Source organism: Micropterus dolomieu, linkage group LG04 (assembly GCF_021292245.1).
Source record: "Micropterus dolomieu isolate WLL.071019.BEF.003 ecotype Adirondacks linkage group LG04, ASM2129224v1, whole genome shotgun sequence".
NCBI classification, from domain to species: domain Eukaryota; kingdom Metazoa; phylum Chordata; class Actinopteri; order Centrarchiformes; family Centrarchidae; genus Micropterus; species Micropterus dolomieu.
In genome coordinates this window covers 16,878,224-16,898,679 of record NC_060153.1, presented here as the reverse complement: position 1 = coordinate 16,898,679, position 20,456 = coordinate 16,878,224, and the positions used below count along the sequence as shown (strand labels likewise).

Here is a 20,456-nt window from a genome sequence, read left to right as displayed (position 1 = left end):
TGAATATTATAAATGAGATTGTTGCCACACTTTATAACAGTTAGACCGCAGTAAGTAACATTACTGTGATCAATTATATTTTATATGATTAAAGTTGACTATGGTGTGCTAAAATTTAGTAATATTATCATTAGCACTGATAAGATTGTGTGTAAAGCTCTTTTGAAAACATGTAGTCTATTAAGATAAACACATAAGAGTACCTTCTTATTGTATATAATAAAAAGTGTAATATAGTAAAAAAGTATATAGTAAAGTATAGTAAAAAGTGCTGCATGGGTGTAAAAGATTAATTTAAAAGATAATAACTAAACTGAAATTTTTTCTCATCAGAAACACTTTTATTTATTTATAACAGCTGTAGGCTAAATACTGTAATGCAGAGTAGAAACAATGACCTGCATTAAAAACAAAGAGCAAAGAATAACAAATTATTTTTGTCTAAGAAAAAATCCACAATTAAGGCAACAGGATTAAAATTTTATGTAGGCCTATATGATTTTTGTGCAATTTTGGATTGTTTGTTTTGCATCTGCATTTCCTCAGAGCTGAGACTGGATTCATGTTTTTCATCATGAAGCTCTGTTAGCTCTGAGTACCAGGAGATACGTCCACCTGAAATGAGTATACTGTCATTTGAGTAAACTGAATGGGGACTACTTTCCCAGCATGTCTGTATGTGGAGTAATGAGGTCAGCCAAAAAGGAAGAAGGTTGTGCCAGTTTTGTGTGGAGATTTTTTTCAATAAACAACTGACGTGAGAGATAACGCTGTGCATCTTAATTCATGAAGTAATGTAACTTCTACATAATGGTCTTCATTTTCAATTATTCCTATGAAAATGCATCTTCTGCTTTCATACATGGCATGATTACTTTTATTAAAACATAGAATCAACTTTGAAAAGGTAGTGGTGAAATGACGTTATGTCTGATATGAAGGCAGACCTGCTAGTATTCTATGATTTTAAAATTTAAATGTATTCATTTAGCTGACGCTTTTATCCAAAGCGACTTACAATTGCTATATATGTCAGAGGTCGCTCGCCTCTAGAGCACCTAGTGTCTAGCTCAAAGACACAATGGTGGGTGTATCACAGTGAGTGATTGAACCCACGTCTCTCACACCAAAGGCATGTGTCTTATCCACTGCTCCATCACCACCCCCGTAACCCCCGTTTCTTTTTTAAACACCACCATGTACCACAATCATGATGATATCTGTAATTTTACAGCATTTAACAGCACTTTCCTCCTGCCTTTTCTCCGTCTCAGCTCTGCCTTTTCTCTTTCTCTCGTTCTCCTGTGTATTTATTCTCCACACTGGTCTCACGCACTGACTGAACGCTGTGTTGATGTGCATGTGCATGCGACCTGTTGCGTGTGATGACAACGATCATATCATCAGGTTAAAAGCAGGCGGGAGGCTGACGGTCTGCAGGTCTAAGGGACTGTGGCTGCCCTGTGGCAAATTTAACTTAACTGACAAAAGTCTGGATGTCATATTTGGCGTGTGCACTCTCACGCAGCGGCACTGCAGGAAAGAGCGAGACGCCTGTTGTGTGGATTCTCCTGCTATTAAAATAGCTTGCTATGTCATCGCTGCCGCTGGTTAAGTTGATAACAACAGGCCAGAACAGCCCTCAGGCCACTGGGAAATCTTCGGGTGTTCCATACCTGACGGCCAGTCCGCTAGTTTAAACCGTCTTCTTGTTTACGGTGTTATGGGTCACTAGCATGCAAGACAATAGGCTTTACTAATGGACCAATTAGCAAACATTATGTGCAGGTAGTTGTTGTGTTGTAGTGTCACATTACAATTAATTTGTTATTTCGGATGCCTTTTGACAAGACTACAATTTTTCAACACGCCAAAGTGGCTAGTGGGAGTGACTGTGTTACCCGACACGGCTGAAATCCACCCACATTTGGCGGGTGTTAATGTCAAGCCCTGCCTGCGCCGTTCTGTTGCATTATGATGTGGGTCATGTAAGTTACAGTGACAGAGACAGGTGGAGAAACTGTGTGTTTGAGTTGCATCACTATAGGTTGGCTAGTATAAACAAATAACCCCACAATTTGCTTTGTACCATTACATCATTTTTTGCAGGCTAAAATCAACACTTTGACATAATACAGGTGGCACACATGATAGTAATATAGGTCGCGTTAGCTGGTGAAGCAGTGTTGCAAACCAGACAACTATAGTATTTTGCACCTGATAATGTTAGCAAGTGGTCGGCATTAGCCGGCGAGCTATCGTTATCTAACCTGAGCCAACTAAAGCACAATATCACAATATATTTCACATGCTTTGCAGTAATGTTAGATTACCTGTCAAATAAGATGAAAGCCAACTCTGTGTCGTTTTTTGTCGGTTCCAAAACAAAGTGGAAGTCTCTCTATAATTCAAGCTTTCTGATGATTACTGTGTTTTCACCCGAAGTCGATCTGATTCTCGTTTGGCCTGACGGGCTCCAACACTGTTTTGTTGTTTCTTATCTAGTTTGAGTCTGTGTTGTTCTGAGAGCCAGTCTTTTTTTGGTTTTAGTGGACTAGCTGCAGTGTTGTTGCTGTGTGTGTGGTTCAGAATGAATAGGCAAGAGGCTCGGGAGAGCGCATGCAGTCACAGCCAATGGATTTCCCTGAAAATCACATAGGATTAGGCATACTGGCCATCAGAGGTAACCCGCCAAGTGGATCGTTTTCATGTGAGGTTGCCACCAACAAAATATTTATTAAAAAAAGAAACAACAACAACAAAAACATTTACCAGGAAGTTTGATTGTTGATTTTACATTTCATTTAATTTGCCATGCAGTTTTAAGAAAAAATAAATTACAACGTTAATAACTTTTTGCGTTTGATATTTTCAAAAAATCTAGTGGCGAGGGTTGTGAATTGTAACCATCTATCCAATCTACCACTGCCCCCTAAGCTTTCAAAGAGGCTGATAACAGCACAAAAGGTGTCTCTTCTGAGACCGCAGAGAATGGCCAGTCAAGAAATGAGGATTCTTTAGGTATATTTATTAAGAAATTATATTTACTTAATTATTCAGTAAAACCATATTTTATTGTGACTTGGCCACTGACAGATAACATGGAAAATGTAAGCCAAGAGTGTGAAACACTGTCACTGTTTCTGCACCACAGTCCATTATAAACCACACATTAGATAAAGTTTATACAAATATTGACAAGGGAAAGACATTAATTCTCTCTGTGATTATGGACCATCGCCAATACTGCCCGCCAACAATAATATCTGGCCCACTGACAGATTACGGTGCTTTGAAAAATATAAATAAATAAATGCTTTGATAGTTGTGCTGAAATAGAGCTCAGTCATGACAGCAACAGTTACTCACATAATCACTTCCTCTTATTATATAGCTGGTATGGATTTGTATGGACTGTAAAATCAAATGTGTGTAATGTGGGTTGTGTGTAAAAGTAGAAACAGTAAAATGTGTTTCTAAGGATTTTTCATAGCTTTGGTCTTGTGCTTTATTTCCAAAAATCTGTACTGTGACAGAAATCAAATCTTATGCACCATTCCACCCATGTCCCTTTACAAATTACAACGGTAATGTGCTTTTTTCACAGTTGTTACATGGTGAGCATCTGCCGGAACTGCAGTAAGTCAGCCTCAAGCCTCCTGCAGAGTAGCTACTGACATACAGCTCAAAACTGAATTCCCTATGAAGAAAGAATATAAAAATCACAATTACAACAAGCGATAAGTAAGAATTCCCATGTTATAAATCTGTCTTAAATCCATGACAGGTTAACATGTTGTCATATTTCATTACATTCCTTCCAATCCAGACTTTACAGGCCTGCCAGGAAGCCAAATTTCCCACTTATTTACATTTATCCATTTAGCTGACACTTTTATCCAAAGCGACCTACAATTGCTATATATGTCAGAAATCGCACGCGATGTGTCTGAGTGGGAATTGAACCTGGGTCTCTCTCACGCGTGTGTCTTATCCAATGCGCCATCACCACCCCATGGTTCACAATATCTAGGTGAACCATAATAATTATAATGATTTGTATACCAGCAGTTGTTTTCACAGTATGAATCGTCATTTCCTCAGTTGGGTTTCAAGCTGAGATGAGAGAGAGAGAGAGAGTCTCTTTAATGTTGTTAACTTCTTATCAGCCTGATTACCATTCTCATTTGTCTGTCTCAGGTAGATCTTAATTGAATAAACTCCTGTGTGTCACTCCTTGCCACACAAACCATACAATGCAAAAGATAAAGAGTACTGAGGACCACTGCGAAAAGTTGTGAGGCGCACACACACAGACACTCAAAATGCTGCTTCATTTCACTGATGAAGGTGACAACACATAATAAATACAGACTATAGCCTCGCTGAGCTGTTAGCGCCACCACGTGGCCACACAGTAAAAGGAGCTCTAAGATACAGGTTTGAAATGATTGCGTTATTAATTTGAAGCGCAGGCAGGCTGGCAGTTCATACACTTAAAGAGGTGGTATTATGCTTTTTGGCTTTTTCGCTCTCCTTTATTGAGTTATATACCTTTTTGTGCATGTAATAGGTTTGCAAAGTGAAAAAGCCCAAAATCCAGCCAAAAGTGAGTTCCCATCTCGCACAGAAAACACTGCTCTGAACTGCCTGTAAACAGCTTGTTTGTAGTCCAGCCTTTACCTCACTTTCTTGTGACGTCACAAGTAAATACGTGTCATAAGCACACATAGACATACAGATGCCTTGAATCCCATTGTGACGCTATGAATTGCACCAATGCCTAATTGCCAAACAATGTTATCTTTTGTTTCCCACCAAAAACCTAATGAAAGGATCATGACAGTGGACAGGGTTAGATTTGTAACCACTACATAAGTGAAATAAAGGGTAATATATGGGATCTGTGCCCTTTTTCACATACAGGCCTGAAAAGCAGACCATTTTACTGTATAGTACATGAACTCTGAACTACCTCAAGAGGTGAGCTCAGGCTCTCCAAACATTCCCACAAACCCCACAGGTACCCGCACTGACTTTGGCAAAAAGGCTTTTAATTTTGCAGCACCATCTGCATGAAATCAGTTTCAGAATGAACTACAGTTGAAGGAGTTGGTCTCACTTTATTCTTTTAAAGGCTTTTTAAAGGACCTTGCAGAAAGGGAGTCTGTCTGTCACTGTTTTTAAATTGATTTAGGACCCAGGTTCTATTTTTTTTTATGATGTCATTGTTGTTTGAATATGATGAGTGAAAGTGTGTCTATATATTTACCTGTAAGTGTCTATTTGTAACTGCGCTGCTGCCACTTGCCAGGACACTCTTGTAAAAGAGATTTTTAATCTCAAGGAGTTTTTTTATCCTGGAGAAATAAAGGTTTGAATTAATTGAATGAATGAAAAAGATGCTGGCCTACCACTGGAAAAGTCGGATTCAAGCAGTGTCAAAATACAGCATCGACAGAGCTGGCAACTCCATTTCAGTACTGGAAATCATGTGTAGAGAAGGAGAGCAGGGCGAGAAGATGAACCCTGCACGAACCGGAGACATACTAGTGGGAATACCAAACAAAGGCAAAGAGAGTGGACGGACAGATGTGTGTGCTCATTAAAATATAAGAGATACGAGGGGATTCTGCAGCTGGCATGTAGTGTGTAGTAGAAACATAATGGGATGGGGTGTTTATGTGAAGAGACTGACACACTGACTCAGTGAAGAGCAATCTGATCATATGAGGACAGCTCTGTAAAAGGATATAATTGGTTCAGAAAAGAATCGTTGTGATGCCCGGAAGTCCTGGTGTTAATCCAAACATCCTCCGAATCATGTCATTCTCGCCTCTTTTTACAGTCCTGGGAGGCGTATTGGATCAGGCCTTGGCAGCAAAACTGAGTACACTCATCTGGAGTTAGCTACAGGCGGATGGGACTGTTTCACAATCCTTTCCTGATCTGTCCCATGAGCTGAAAAATGTGGAGCACCTGATTTATTATGTAATATTATGCTGTAGCATTGCAATCCATGTCAGATTTGAGCTGGAGCCACCAGTCCTTGCTGGGGACATCCTGAGGTCAAGATTCTATGCCGTCTTGCAGTTTCTAGCTTAGAGGGGAGCAGACCAAACTGAGAGACAATGGAGGAGAGAGACGTCCTAGTTGGGGAGTCCAGGAGAGGGGCGGAGTTGTTGCTGAAGAACAGATAGTGCCAGGCTTTAGTGGTAATAAAGCCAAGGTCATAGCATGCCACAGGTGCGGCAGAAGCTCAGCCTGTAAGTATTAGGCTGGGAACCGGAGGGTCGCTGGTTCGAATCGGTAGCTGGAGAGGTGCCAGTTCACCTCCTGCCAAAGGACTCCCAAATCCCCAAACTCAGGGCGCAGCACTGACTGGCAGCCCCCTCATCTCTGTGTGTTGCTATGGGTCACGTTTGTGCATGTGTCTGTATTTCAGACCTGTGCATATACTAACATAATAACATTGAGTTGATTAAATAAAGTGTATCTTCAGCTTCACTGGGTCCGAGGCTGGCTCTGTGATGAGGGGCTGGAGCCGGGACACAAGGCACTTTACATAGCAGGGGATCTGAGAAGACGTCTTCTAAATAATGTTCAGAATTTATTTAGCAGGCCATTAATTTTAAATTCTGGGTGTCTCCCATCAGTGTTGTTTTAATGTATTTTATTTCTTAACTATGGGTGGTATCTCAAGGTTAACCATTAAAATAAACTAAATAACTAAAACATAAAACTTTTACCTGTAAAATACAATTTACTTTTTGACTGCACTATTATTTGCCCCTAGTGGAAAAATATTGCCAAAAAAAGATGGACATGTTTGGTTAACATTTTAGCAGTAAATAACTTATTGTACTTTACACATCCAGTAGACAGCATTATTGTTCTATTGTTATTTGTTTATGGTCACCTTGTTGCCCCATATGTTGCTGTCTGCCCAGGATGACAACATCTTTGCCAAATCTAAAGTTTAAATCCAGTATTTGAACAGCTTTTCAGAAACTACAAACATTCCACAAGAGACAGTTGTGTTGAGGTCACGTATAGAAATAGCCACTTTCGAAACGTCCAGTTATATTATTGTATTATATTCACATTTTATAAACCATCTCTTTTGGTTTCTACAAACTCCTAACAGAAAGGTTAATTGGTGTAGTAGCAGCAGACTGTAACTATTTTTATGAATGTAACATATAAATATTCAACATTATCCTACAAAAAAGCATTGTTCATATTTTCATTTTCATTTAGCCAAAATTCAAGATTTTCACTCAGTCATACAAAACATGAAACTGTGTCTTCGAACTATTGTAGCAATCAGCAACGCCCATTTGTCCGACAGCACCTGAAGGCAGCAGCAGTCACGCGTTGTTTGCTTCACTGAGCAAATATGGCGGACGATGGCGAGTCGCTGGAGTCCTGGCTTAGTAAGTTCACACTAAAAACTCTAATTTCACGTAATTTGTTCAAATTAGAGGTGTGCACGTATGTGCTGCATAACCGTAGCAGTCTGAAACGTTTATTGGACTCACATGACATTCCTGAGTCTGAAAGGTATCGTGCTAATTCGTCTGTGTTGTCAGAAAGTGTTGCTGATGGATCATGTCGCTAGCCAAAATCAGCTTTGATGTTTGCTTTGCTTTGCTTTGCTTTGCTTGTGTCCTTAACTTTCATCCGTATGCCGTAGTGCTTGCTAAAATGTGATTATTCTATTCTACTGGCGACCCCATGGTACGCTTTTGCTTTTGCACTCTGGAGCTATGACAGCTTTGTGAACACCTCCAGGCGTTAACTTAATCCAAGTTCAAACAGGACTTGCAACAACAACATCATGGAAGTGTCTGGAGGCTGTTAATCTAAGATACAGTGAAAACGTCGGATAACAACTGTCTGGCTTGTTTGTAAGCTGGTCTGGGAAGGGATAGAGCTTGATGCCCCAGGGTTGAATTACATCTTGGTCATGTTTATGTATCACATAGCTCCAGGCTTCATTAGCTTTCCAGGATAGCATGTTTACCATAGGTGTATCAACTGAGAAGATGTGCTGTTAGGGCTGCATGTCCATGAGAAATAATTTTCTTCTCTTTTTCAGACAAAGCCACCAACCCTTCCAACAGACAGGAAGACTGGGAGTATATAATGGGATTCTGTGACCAAATCAATAAGGAGCTAGAAGGGTATGGTCACATTCTTTCAATAAACCCATTTTCACCCAGATTGTGAATCACACCCATGCAGTGTTGCTCATCTGTGTTTCCATTGTGGTTAAACACATGGAGCTTATTACAAAGCCTATTATAACCCAGACTCTGGATTGTTTTTGTTATCGCTTTAGCATTTGATTGGTTCTTTCATTCATATTTTGCAGGCCACAAATATCAGTTAGACTGTTGGCTCACAAGATTCAGTCCCCTCAGGAATGGGAGGCGATGCAAGCATTAACGGTCTGTAGTGTGATCATTTCACTGTGTTTCTCATTTTGATGTCCTTCGGCATTAAATGGTACAATCTGTGCTTGTTTTCCTTTTGTAGGTTCTTGAGGCTTGTATGAAGAACTGTGGGCGAAGGTTTCACAGTGAAGTTGGGAAATTTAGGTTTTTAAATGAATTAATTAAGGTTGTTTCACCTAAAGTAAGTAAAATAGATGCTCAACCCCCCACTAATGGGGATATGTTTACTTGAATTGATGTTTGGTGTCATTTGAAGTTATTCATCTGTTATTTTTCAGTATCTAGGAGACAAAGTGTCAGAGAGAGTGAAGACAAAAGTGATTGAGATGCTGTACAGTTGGACTACGTCTTTACCAGAGGAAGCAAAGATCTCTGAAGCGTATCAGATGCTGAAGGCACAGGGTGAGAAACCAGCCGCTTTAAAACAGTTTATGTATGCGGATATAATAACACAGTAAACAAAATGATTGCATGTCAGCGACATCCAAAAATAATATATTGAACAATCGGTTATGACTATCTTTTAAGGTAATTTTGTCACCTTGAAGACCCAAAACTATCATTTGCAGACTAGAATAGCTGTCTGTTGTCATTTTTATTTTAGGTATTGTTTCAGTTGACCCAGAAATTCCTCTTGATGCCACATTAATACCATCACCTTCTCCACGACCCAAGAATCCTGTGTTTGATGATGAGAAGAAGAGCAAGGTAAGAAGGATTATTTTAGGATGTGATTGTTGAATGCTGCAACTCACTGCACATAACTCTGTCTTTTTCTCGTTTTATCACTGTTACAGATTTTTGATGAATTGTTTCATTGACCCAGATTAGATCATATATTAACATTTAAGATAATATATCTGTTACCCTACCTGTACTGCATGTGTATTTCAGTGTAGGGGTAATATGATACCTCTGTAGTTGAAGTATCTTGAGTGCTTGCATATTTGGCCACCATACTCAGAGCCTCTCTGCCGATGACTATTAAAGCAATGGTTTGACAGTTTTGGACATTTTGCTTTATTCTTTTTCTTGCTGAGAGTTCGCTTACCTGCAGGAAGTTAGTGCAGTCGTTCAAGAAATAGCCCAGCACATAACTCCCTTTAAAACCACAACTTGTCGTTTTCGCTTTGTTTTCTGTATAAATTAAATTAACAAGCTATAACATGTTTATTAGTGAGCTTTAGAGGTGTTGTAAGGCTGCTTTGTTTAACCTTTGGACAGAGCCAGGCTAGCATTTTACCCCAATGTATTAAGTCTTTATGCTAAGATAAGCTAAGCATCTACTGGCTGTAGCTTGACATCTGACAGACAGATATGTGAGTGGTATCAGTTAGGCTTGGGCGTTCTTCTTTATTTCCTTATTGTTCAAGCATTGTTACTTAAGATCACCGATTGCCAAAATTTTAGGCTTATTAGCTTTAAGAGAAACCAGAAACATCTGTAAATGCACAGTACAGTGTTTCCCAGAGAATTGCTGTACAACTGTGCTCAAAGTCAACTTGAATGCTTTAGTTTTAGACACATTTGTGGAGTGGTGTTGATGATACTGACCATTTAAGTACGGATTGATTAAGGAATTGCGGAAAATCCGGCAAAAATCTATCCTCTAGCACATGATCATGTTTTGATTCAGATTGTGCACAAGGTGTGGAGGGGCTATATACAGGCTGCTCCATTTTAATCAGACTGTATATAAGAAGTGGACGTAATCATCGTGACGTCACCCGTTTGTTTGTGGGCTGCCGTTTTGAAGCCTGGAGTTTGGCCATTAGGCCGCCACCATGTTGATTTCTTTTTCAAGCAGCGTCACTGGACATGACCATATTTGGACGAGACTGGAGCCAACGGCTTTGTGTGGAGCGAGCTAGCTTGGCTAGCAGCTTGCATTTTAACCGGGATGATAATTTTGTCTAGTGAACAACAGGCTTAAAAGAAAATGTACTCACCAGAGAAAATGAACATGCGACCCCTAATGAGTGTTTTTTCCAACGGCGCTGGTTAAATTTACACTGTGCCGTGGGTACGAGTCACTCTAGCTTGATTTATAGGTCGCCATGGTAGCGACTTAGGGTAGACCCACCCTAAAGCATACGCTGCTTTATTGTCTATTGTCCCCTAAATGGGACCATAATTTACTAAATGAACATCATGCTGTATTAAAGAAGACATGAAACTAGCTATTAAGACCATAAACTCATTATGAAAGTGTTTACGGAGTTAATAAATTAGGTGAGAAGTAAGGTCATTTTACCATTATTTCTAATGTAACTGTACTTCTTTTTGCAACCAGAGGAGTCACCCCCCTCTGGTCGTTCGATAGAATGCAGGTTTAAGGGACTGCATTCACCTCCCGCTTGGAGGTTCCCGCTTGGAGGTTCCCTCTTGGTTTCAATGTGTTTGAGAGAGAGAGCGAGTGGAGGTGCTGAGCACTCTATGCGCTGCACGCAGCTCCGGCATGAATTATGATTTTACAAATAGTATTTAGTATGTGGCGGTCAGCGTTGATATTGTGGCTTGTTGTGTCGCCACAAATAAGTCAATGAATGGGAAACACTGCAGTGTGGTGCAGATTCTAGAGATTGTTTTTATGTCCTCTTCGCATTTCATATCTGCGCATGAAAAACCAATCGCTGATCAGCCTTTCAATCGCCGATAGCCATGATCTCTTTCGCTCTTGCATCTTTACATTTACCCATTTGACATTCTCCAAAGCGACTTGAGCAGCATGTTCCGAGGTAGGCTTGATTATGTAGCATTTGGGCTCTAAGCCTGTGGACCCTTACTGGAGGTTTGTGCTGACTGGCATTAGGGCCCCCGACCTGCATCATCCAGCTGCTATATATACTGCATTACTGGCTTACGGCTTTGTTATGTGAGCATCCCACAGAAAAATTATATCATGTCATTAAAGGTCCATTTATGACACTGAAGCTGCTCTTCTTGGTTTTTGTTTTCGCTCCAATACCTCACTGTTTACAGCACATCAAAACAGGTCACAACTGCATGTTTACTTTGTCTTGACTGCAGTTGATGTATGGATTAATTTGTTTTTTCAGGGTCTGGGAGCTGAAATAGCATTGCTGCTTGTGTCTGGGAAATGTGTGGGAGTGTTTACTCACTGATGATTCCTCTCATCTCTCTGCAGAGATTGTCAGAGCTGCTGAAGAGCAAAAATCCTCAAGATCTGCAAGAGGCCAATCGGCTCATCAGGAACATGGTCAAAGAGGTGTGCTGGTGTCAATGAATCTCCAATGAAATGTTTTGATACTTATACTTTTGTTTTATTTGAGCCCACATTCTGGTGGCTTTCTTCTAGTGAAATTGGAAGCAGCTTACTGCGTACATTTCTCAGTTTTTGTCTCAAAACTTGTGTTTATACTGACATTCAAGTTTAATGAGTACTATCAAGTGCAACTCACTTTTTTTTTTTTTTTTCTTTTCAGGACGAGGTTAGAACACAGAAAGCGACAAAGCAAAAAAGCACACTGGAAGCAGTCAACAACAGCGTCAAACTCCTTAATGAGATGCTTGCTCACTTCAGTCTGGAAGGCTCCACGGGCAGCGAAAAGGAGCTCATTCGGGTTAGTTCTCCTTTACAGCTTAAATGACCTTTGGTAACTACTTCACTTATGTCTTTGGCATTAAACACTGTTATATTAGTCCAAACCTTGCCCATACAGCCTCAAAGCAAAGTAATGCAATGTAATTTACTGCTGTATCATTTATCCCTGTGGAAAGAAATAAAAACCGCCTTGTTCTGAGAAAATCCAGTCCTTCGTTAAATGTCATTAAATGTCAAGTATGTTTCAGAAAATACATTGGCGAATTTCCTTATCAAGTAAAGAAATGTGCTCAGTGAACAGCTCAAAGTAATTTATTTCAAAAGTGAATATACTGTGCCTCTCCAGATGTGTGATAACATTTAACATCATATTCTCATGTGACATTAGCTATTAATGAGAATCATTTCTTTTTATATCCTATGATACAGCAGTTTCTGAATGAGATTCAAGATGGAAATATTCGGTGATTGTTGAAAATAATTTTTCCAGGAGTTGTATGGTGATTGTGACAAGCTCAGGCAAACAGTGTTTCAGCTCGCTACTGAGACGGAGGATAATGATGGCAGCTTGGGTAAGAAATCCTGTTGTCTGGCCCTATTGAACCTGATGACGTGCTCTCGCTATCCTAATTTAAGTATAAAAAGATTGAGTCATGATTTAGGCAGGTCTTGTGCTGTGTTGAGTGTCCACTTGAAGTATAAAAAAAACATTCTGCTCACACAGTTCCTAAATTTAGCAACCACTGTGAAAAACATTCGGTTGTTTCAAAAATGTTATCCGAGTCTAACTTATTAAAATGCATTTATTAGGAGACATTCTGCAGGCCAGTGATGACCTTTCCCATGTCATTAATTCCTATAAGAAGATTGTGGAAGGACAGACCATCAATGGAGAGACTGAAGAAGCCCAACAAACACAGTCATCACTCAGACAAGGTACATTTGAACTGGTATGGTATTTGGAAATGGGCAATAAACACATCAGCCTAGTGTTTCAAGGAAATTCCAGTATAATCTGAACAAGATTATGCCAAGTGAATGAACAGTTTTAATTCTATCATATTTTGGCAAATTAGGCTGTATTAAGTTAGATATGATGAATGCTAACTGCTTATTGAAGTAACCTTTTTGTGATTAGGTGAGACAGGAAAGTTTGTTCTAAGAAATTGTGCAAAAGTACAACTGCCATAGTTTTCGGAGACCACTATGCACAGCTAAGTCTGTGATTATCTTGAGCAACATTGTTTCTGGAAGTGAACATCGCTCTTGAGCATTTTAAATGCTACCTTTGGATTTCCTTACTCCACAGTGTTGGAATGTGGTAGAGGGTCTGTTTTTGTGTTTGTGTGAACGGGCCTTTTTTAAACTTTGCTCAACAGATGGATGGACACTGACAGTTTTACCCGTTTGAAAATGAATACATCTTTTGTTATCTTACGACCTGTGTTTTTCTTCATCTGACAGGCGCTGGTCACACAAACCGGTCAGAGATTCTGATTGACCTGCTGGGTCTGGACATCCAGAGCATCTCTCTACAGGAGCAGCAACCCCCGCCATCCTCTCGGTCTATTCCTGCTGACCTGCTGTGTGGGTCTGCCACTGACCCTCAGTCGCCCAGCCCCAGCACACCCTCTGCAGCACTCTCTCTGCTGGATGAAGAGCTTCTGTCTTTAGGTAACGTGTAATATAATGTACTTGAAGAATTTTTTTATTTTTTTTCATGGAAACACTGGTCATTAACTGTTGTTTGATAATGTCTTGTTTACATGTAGATATGACATTTTTTGATACATTTGTGTTAATTTACAGGCCTCAACGAACCTATTCCAAGTAAATCAACACATGGAAACCTGAGCAATCATTTGCCATCTTTAGAGGTATTTAAATCAAAGGCAATCATTTCTACTAATGTCAAGTATTTTCTTATTGGTAATAGCAGTGTTTTTATTACCATGTATTCCAGAATTCCAGTCAGGATTTTGATCATTTTGACACCACCTCGTCTTCGGTTCCTGCCTTCTCTACATCTTCACTTCTTCCAGATGCCCTTTCTATGGCAGCCCCCGTTAGCCAAACCAAGTCTTCTTCAACTGCCTCTACATTAAGCTTCCCTGGGCCTGTCTTCTCCATGCCTCCGGTTTCTACAAAATCTGTCTCAAATACATCAGTTATATTCCCACAGCCCCTCAGTTCAGTATTGACCACCACGGCACCACCTGCCATTTCTCAAACATTCAGCAAAGGCGCGCCCGCTCGTTCAGCCACCACTGTCTCTCCACAACAGGTCTCCATTTCATCTGCAGCGTCCCACTCGCCTTTAACTTCTCTCAGTCACAATCTGCAAGACCTTGCCTTGCTGGATCTGGGCAGTCCTAAAAAGTGAGTAAGACTTGTGCCTCAAAAACTGGCGCCAATCTGTCCATCTGTCACACATATTATCTTGGATGCTGGATCATATATTTTTTTAAATCTCAGTATGATGCATACCCCCTTTCTAGTTTAAAGGCACGTCTTTTCACTGAGATGTTTAACAGCGATTTCTCCGTTCTGCCATAGCAGTGAGTCTCAACCACGAATTTCTAGATGGCAGGTCGACCCGCGGTATTCTGTCAATCTTTCATACAAAGTAATCAGTGGGTGACCCAGAAGCCACTCAAGAGTGCGTGTGTGTGTTGAGCACTGTAACTAAGCAACATTGCTCAGAGCAGATGGTGAAATGCTTTATGTGAATGCATTTTAGAATACTTTCCAAATTACATATTAAAACATAATAGTACTTTGTATCATATCAGTTTAATCAAAATGTGAAGATCATTTATAAGTGGTCTTGCTGAGTGCCCAGGTTCAAATATTAGGAGGCTGAGATTTTGTCTTGTATTGGTGTGAAGCCAAATGCCTGTGCATTCCACCACTAAACCTGACTGCACAGTGTTCATTATGCATTTTCGGGTAGTAATTTCTTTCATCCTGCTTCTGTTATCTTATTCTTACCGTAGGTTATCAGTGTTCATGTCTGTCATTCTAAGTTTAAGCATTATGGGACCTGTAATGTCTTTAACAAAGACTCTTGAATTATCCACACAGTATGCCACCTGGTTTGATGGACTTTGGCAGCTTGTTGGCCAAGAGTGAGGATCTGCACACTCCTGCTACCATTACTTCTAGAGTCACCTCCAACACATCCACCTCATTGCTCCTTGGACGGATCCAAGGAGGGTCCACTCCCCCACCTGCCAATAGTCAGGCAGATGACAGCCCTCTGTTACGCTCTCTGTCCCCCATCCTCCCTCTGAGCCATGCCAGTCCAGAAAAAGAGGTGTCCCTGGCCGATGTCTTCGTTCCCTTGGATGTCATCAAGCCAAGTGAGTTCTGTGAAATAGGCTGTATACTTTGTTTTGTGTGTTTTATGAGTATTTGAGATGATTGTTGCTTTTGATAAGTATTTGTAGGAGAGGGAGTAACAGGAAGATATTTGAGACAAACGAGGACATTACACTGGGTCAGATTTCTCCATGCAGTTTTGCCCACCTGTAACTATGAATCCATGTACACGTTTAATTAGAGCCCATGATGTTTGAAAATTATGTTACTGAGTAGGCCAAACTTAAAGGTTTTATAAGACCATCTGTGCAGTTAGCACATGCTGTAAAACGCATTTAATCTAATTTGCCAAGAATCTCATATAATATAATATTTTGTGCACAGAGTACATAGTGTTTATAACAGGTGGTTCAACATGATAAATAGGCCTTGTATCCTCAAACTTCGACCGTAGCATGCATTATTATGGTTTATTGTACCTTTTTCGACTACAATAATTCTAGGTATTGTTCGCCATTTCAACAGCAGTAGTCTAAATGAAAAATTTTGCCTGATCTCCCTACCTCAACAGTGTACCCTGTAGAGAGGATAATCATTAAAGAGATGAAACTAGAGGGGAGAGTTCATGTCTCTATAGTACAGGTATATTGGTAAACTCCAACTGTTAGAAAAAAACACCTCTTTATTTAAGACTGATGTGGTTGGGAAAACTCAACTTTAGACACTACTGCCACTTAGTGGTGAGAGTAGCAACCTTGATACAACTTGAAAAGACAGGGTGATATTTTCCTAGTTAAACTTCATTATGTGGTCTGAGAGTAATTTTCACAGCATGTGCAATACGAAGGACACATATTTAAACATGCCTTCAGTTTGGATTACACTGGGAGAAATAAGAGGTGTATGTGTGAAGACTCAAATGGTTGCATGCAATGAGAGTCCTATGTGATGATAACTTTTCTCCCCCCCTTTGTGTGCTGTAAGGCAAAGTGTGTCCTGTGACGGCATATGACAAAAATGGGATCCGTGTTCTGCTGCATTTTGCCACTGACTGTCCAGCAGGCAGACCTGATGTACTGGTGATGGTGGCATCCATGCTTAACACAGCCCCGCTGCCTGTCAGGAACATTGTTCTGCAGGCTGCTGTGCCCAAGGTATAACCTGCTGTGCCTCTGTGATATCACTGTTACCACATAGGAAGCAACACACTGTGTGTTAATATTTAAAAGTATTCAATTTGGCAGATGTTTAACTCATGGATGTTTGTTCTGCCAATTCTCCAGATGATGAAAGTGAAACTGCAATCACCCTCAGGGACAGAGCTGGCCCCTTTTAACCCAGTCCTTCCCCCCGCTGCCATCACTCAGGTTATGCTATTTGCAAATCCTCTCAAGGTAGAGCTCAGCCTGGAGCTTTTTTGTCTTTATCAATGTATTTTTGAAATGATTTTAATATTTACTATAATAATGTAATGTATTCATTGACAGAGCTCTCTCTTACTTCAGCAGTGTTTCTACTCATGTTTGAGGTCATACTATACATCATTAAATCTTACAGTCTAATGTCTACTAGTGTGCTTTGAGGAGATAATGATCACATTAACAATGCACAAGGTCGTGTGTGTGTGTGTGTGTGTGTGTGTGTGTGTGTTCGAGCAAGCTAATGAAAGCTGACTGTGTGTATATGTGTTTTGCAGGAAAAGGTTCGGATGAGATACAAACTGACATTCATGCTGGGAGAGCAGCCACACACGGAAGTGGGGGAGGTGAATGAGTTCCCGCCTGCTGACAGATGGGGGGCTCTATAGTCCTGCCTACTCCTTCAAGCTGACCAGACTTCTTTAACAATTGCGTTTGTCAGTGCAGCCCAGAGGTCAAGAGAAAAGGACAGTATGGAAGGCTTTTAAGAAAAATTTACAGAATTATATAAATTTTAATGGACCCTTTTGAATGAGTTTTTCTGCTTACAATGGCCCACTGAAGTAGCCAAAGTCCTGCAGCATACATCCAACTTTAGTACAGTGCTAGAGAAATTGAGTGAAGTAGTTTTATGTGGGGAAATCAGTGGTAATTTTAAATATTGCCAAGTTGTTATTAGGTTTACTGTTTGCTGTTCATATTTACTCCTGTCCCTCAATCACGTCAGAACTGATTAGAGAATACTTTTGGATCCCAGACAGTCTTAATAATAAGCAAAAACACATGTGTAAAGAGATTGTGAAGCCAGGGTCATAAGGGCATGTGACCAGCACTTCACATGATTTGCTGCTGCTGATGTATGATAACAATGTTTTGCGCTGAAGACGTTAGACTGGAGCAGACAATTGCCCCTCTGTGGCTAAATAAAAGGCACTCAGAGTGGCTGATCAAGAATCAGTTGCTCTCAGTTGACTTCTTCCAATATGCCACACAATTACTACTGAATACTTTGTCTTATGAGTTCTATACTAACTCATAGCTCAGACTATTGTTATGTTTTTTTATTCATTCAGTATTTATTGTCATGAATGTGTTTATTTATTTTAGTTTGGGGAATCTTTTATTTTCCTGTATGGTATAACAATAGACAGTTTTATTTCTTCTGCATACTCTTGTTATGATGGACACTTTAAGTATTGCAGTGAGAAAGGCACAGATCAGTAGTGGTCTGTCTAAGAGCCTTTAATCTTACCAAATATTCAATAGATATTTTATAATACGTTACATTACGTAGCAACAGGGTGGACATGAATTACATGTCCAGGGCGTGCACTCTGGATAGCATTTTATTATAGAAATGTAATTCCTGTAAGATAAAACGGCAAAGTTAATGCCATGTGTATAGCTTTGCTCTTGCTCCTGCAGTTAGACCATGTTGTGGAAACCAAGCTAAAGGGGTAGGTTATTCCCTTGGGTCAAGTGTAAATGTTTAGCTTGTGCGAGAGATTCATACATCAAACTAGGGAAATGTTTCTTTGAGTAAGCCTTGGAAAAAAACTTGGTGGTTAATTCAAAGCATTAGTCGTAGGAGTGCTCATAAAAAACTGATGACTGATCTTTCTGGGGCTATCAGTGCTATATAGAATATTCTCAACATATTTCTTATAAGATTATTTATTTGTCTTAGATTGGTAAATGAACTTGACATTGCATATTTTTGAAAAGCGATTTATGTGCATGGAACAATAAAGAATGAGATGGATTTATTTGTATTACAATTCCCACATATTCTTGCCTCATTTTTCAGTGACTAATGTCAGTGGAGTAGAATATTAAGCACAACATTGTTGAGGTGCATTTTTATTTCATAATAATCATAATCATATTCTTTACTTAGCGGTAAGTAAAAGTAGTAATAACACAGTGTAATACTCTATTATAAGTAAAAGTCCTGCATTTACCGAGGTAAAGCATCAAAAATAATCTTGCAGCACAATGATTCCTGTCATTATATTCTATGTTATACCATCTGGATTATTATTGCGGATGCATTGCAACATGTAGCTGGTCAAGTTGTAGCTAATTTTAACTGTCTCATGGCAGTTTGGTAGGTAGGTGGTGTAGTGTAGTTTTTGTGGTGGGCAGCGTTGGGTTCTAACTATGGAACATCCAAAGTGACAGAACTGAATGAAAGAATAAATAAATAAATGGGGAAATAAATGCAAGAAAGAATGAATGAATAAAAGAATAAATACATACATTTACTTTTGCCTTTCCCCAAGGAGACCTGTTGTCATTGCTTTTCCCTTCCTCTTCCTTAACTGTCAATCAACGTGTTGTGGCCCGCCCACTAAGTCAGGTCTAGCAGCCGATGACTGATACTATCTTCGGTGTGGATATGCTTTCCTTGGAAGAGTGTTATGATTGGTAGAAAGTTTAGAAGGATTTATGCTGCGTTCAAGACCGGTCGGAACTGGGATATTTCCCAGTTGAAACTCCCGACTTCCCACATCAAAGCGTTCCAGGTGCATGGTGGTGCATGACACCGAAAGTGAACGAAAACCATGGCTGTGACAACGTGTACACACAGTTGCACCCTCAGCAGTGTTTTAGGTGTTAATTAAAAGGATGGCAGTTTAACTGCAACAACTTAATATAACATAAATAGCCCATAGTTGCTAGTTAAAGGTTCAGTGTATAATATCTCTGAGGATCTATTGACAGAAATGCAATATAATATCCATAACTATGTTTTCAGTGTTGTATAAAGACCTTGCATAATTAACCCTTATGTTTTTATTACCTTAGAATGAGCTATTTATATCTACATACACGAGGCACCCCTTGCTGTGGAGGTCGACATATTGTGTTATCATGTTTCTACTGTAGCCTACAGTGAACAAACAGCGCTTTCGTCACTACCTTGAAAGAGAAGCAACAGAAGAAGCAGCAGCAGAAGAAGTAGGAGCAAGAGCAAGAAGAAGTTGTACGTTTCTAACTACTAGGTAGTAGTAGAAGCTCTCCTTTATTAGTAGTGGAATTCTGGACAAATGGAGGACCGCAGCTATTATTTAGCACAAGAGCCGAAGGAGGGTGAATCTGCTTCGAAGAAGCGAAAGCATGATGAAGCCAGATTTATAACGGGAGCGACGCAGGCAGAAATCACGGTTAAACATCGGTGTGGCTTTTCCCAGATGGAAGAAGGGTCTAATGAGGGAAAAATGTTTTCAAAGCGACACCGAAGTTGCCAGTTTTCTGATGGACAGGTAAGGTATTCCAACTTTAGCATTGCAAATGAAAACTGTTGTTTGATAATGTTAGCATTAGCCAGAAGCTAGCCATAGACACCGTGAGAAGTGACTTTTCCCTTGTCAGTGGTGTAAAATATGTAGTTGGATAGTTTCATGTGGTTCTTCTCCCTCGCTGTGTTATGGCTTTGCTATATGGGGAGAAATGTGATAGTTACGTTCGTGAGACAATCAGCTGATTAGTATTATTGACCGCAAAACAGCAAGTTAGCCTACAGCTAACAGCTCATATTAGCCAGCTAAACTTTTACTACCCTGTTAGAAGAAATATGTAATGTTAGTTGGATTGTTATTTAGAAGGTTGTTCTCCAGCACTTTGGCTTCATTTAGTGAACAGAAATGTGTCTTTTGTGTTTGTGAGACAATCAGCTGATGATTACAATTA

The 20,456-nt window shown here is 39.9% G+C and overlaps 1 protein-coding gene across 8 annotated transcripts in view; it reads left to right on the top strand.

Annotated features, from left to right (window-relative positions):
* gga3a (golgi associated, gamma adaptin ear containing, ARF binding protein 3a) overlaps nucleotides 1-18,549 on the top strand; it is a 37,907-nt gene extending 19,358 nt beyond the window's left edge. For 3 of the 8 annotated variants that reach the window (XM_046047792.1, XM_046047791.1, XM_046047793.1), the window contains exons 2-17: nucleotides 8,102-8,186; nucleotides 8,378-8,453; nucleotides 8,542-8,640; nucleotides 8,738-8,861; nucleotides 9,064-9,167; nucleotides 11,608-11,688; nucleotides 11,906-12,043; nucleotides 12,515-12,596; nucleotides 12,835-12,960; nucleotides 13,489-13,698; nucleotides 13,834-13,901; nucleotides 13,964-14,403; nucleotides 15,109-15,386; nucleotides 16,330-16,499; nucleotides 16,629-16,739; nucleotides 17,042-18,549. In XM_046047792.1, coding sequence (XP_045903748.1) covers nucleotides 8,149-8,186; nucleotides 8,378-8,453; nucleotides 8,542-8,640; nucleotides 8,738-8,861; nucleotides 9,064-9,167; nucleotides 11,608-11,688; nucleotides 11,906-12,043; nucleotides 12,515-12,596; nucleotides 12,835-12,960; nucleotides 13,489-13,698; nucleotides 13,834-13,901; nucleotides 13,964-14,403; nucleotides 15,109-15,386; nucleotides 16,330-16,499; nucleotides 16,629-16,739; nucleotides 17,042-17,152 — 2,256 coding nt within the window. In that variant the 5' untranslated portion in view covers nucleotides 8,102-8,148 and the 3' untranslated portion in view covers nucleotides 17,153-18,549. Of the gene's footprint in view, nucleotides 1-7,323; nucleotides 7,437-7,544; nucleotides 7,564-8,101; nucleotides 8,187-8,377; nucleotides 8,454-8,541; nucleotides 8,641-8,737; nucleotides 8,862-9,063; nucleotides 9,168-11,607; nucleotides 11,689-11,905; nucleotides 12,044-12,514; nucleotides 12,597-12,834; nucleotides 12,961-13,488; nucleotides 13,699-13,833; nucleotides 13,902-13,963; nucleotides 14,404-15,108; nucleotides 15,387-16,329; nucleotides 16,500-16,628; nucleotides 16,740-17,041 lie in introns of those variants that run through there. The other 5 variants (XM_046047787.1, XM_046047788.1, XM_046047786.1 and 2 more) reach the window with 4 other exon arrangements.
* Nucleotides 18,550-20,456: the final 1,907 nt, after the last annotated feature.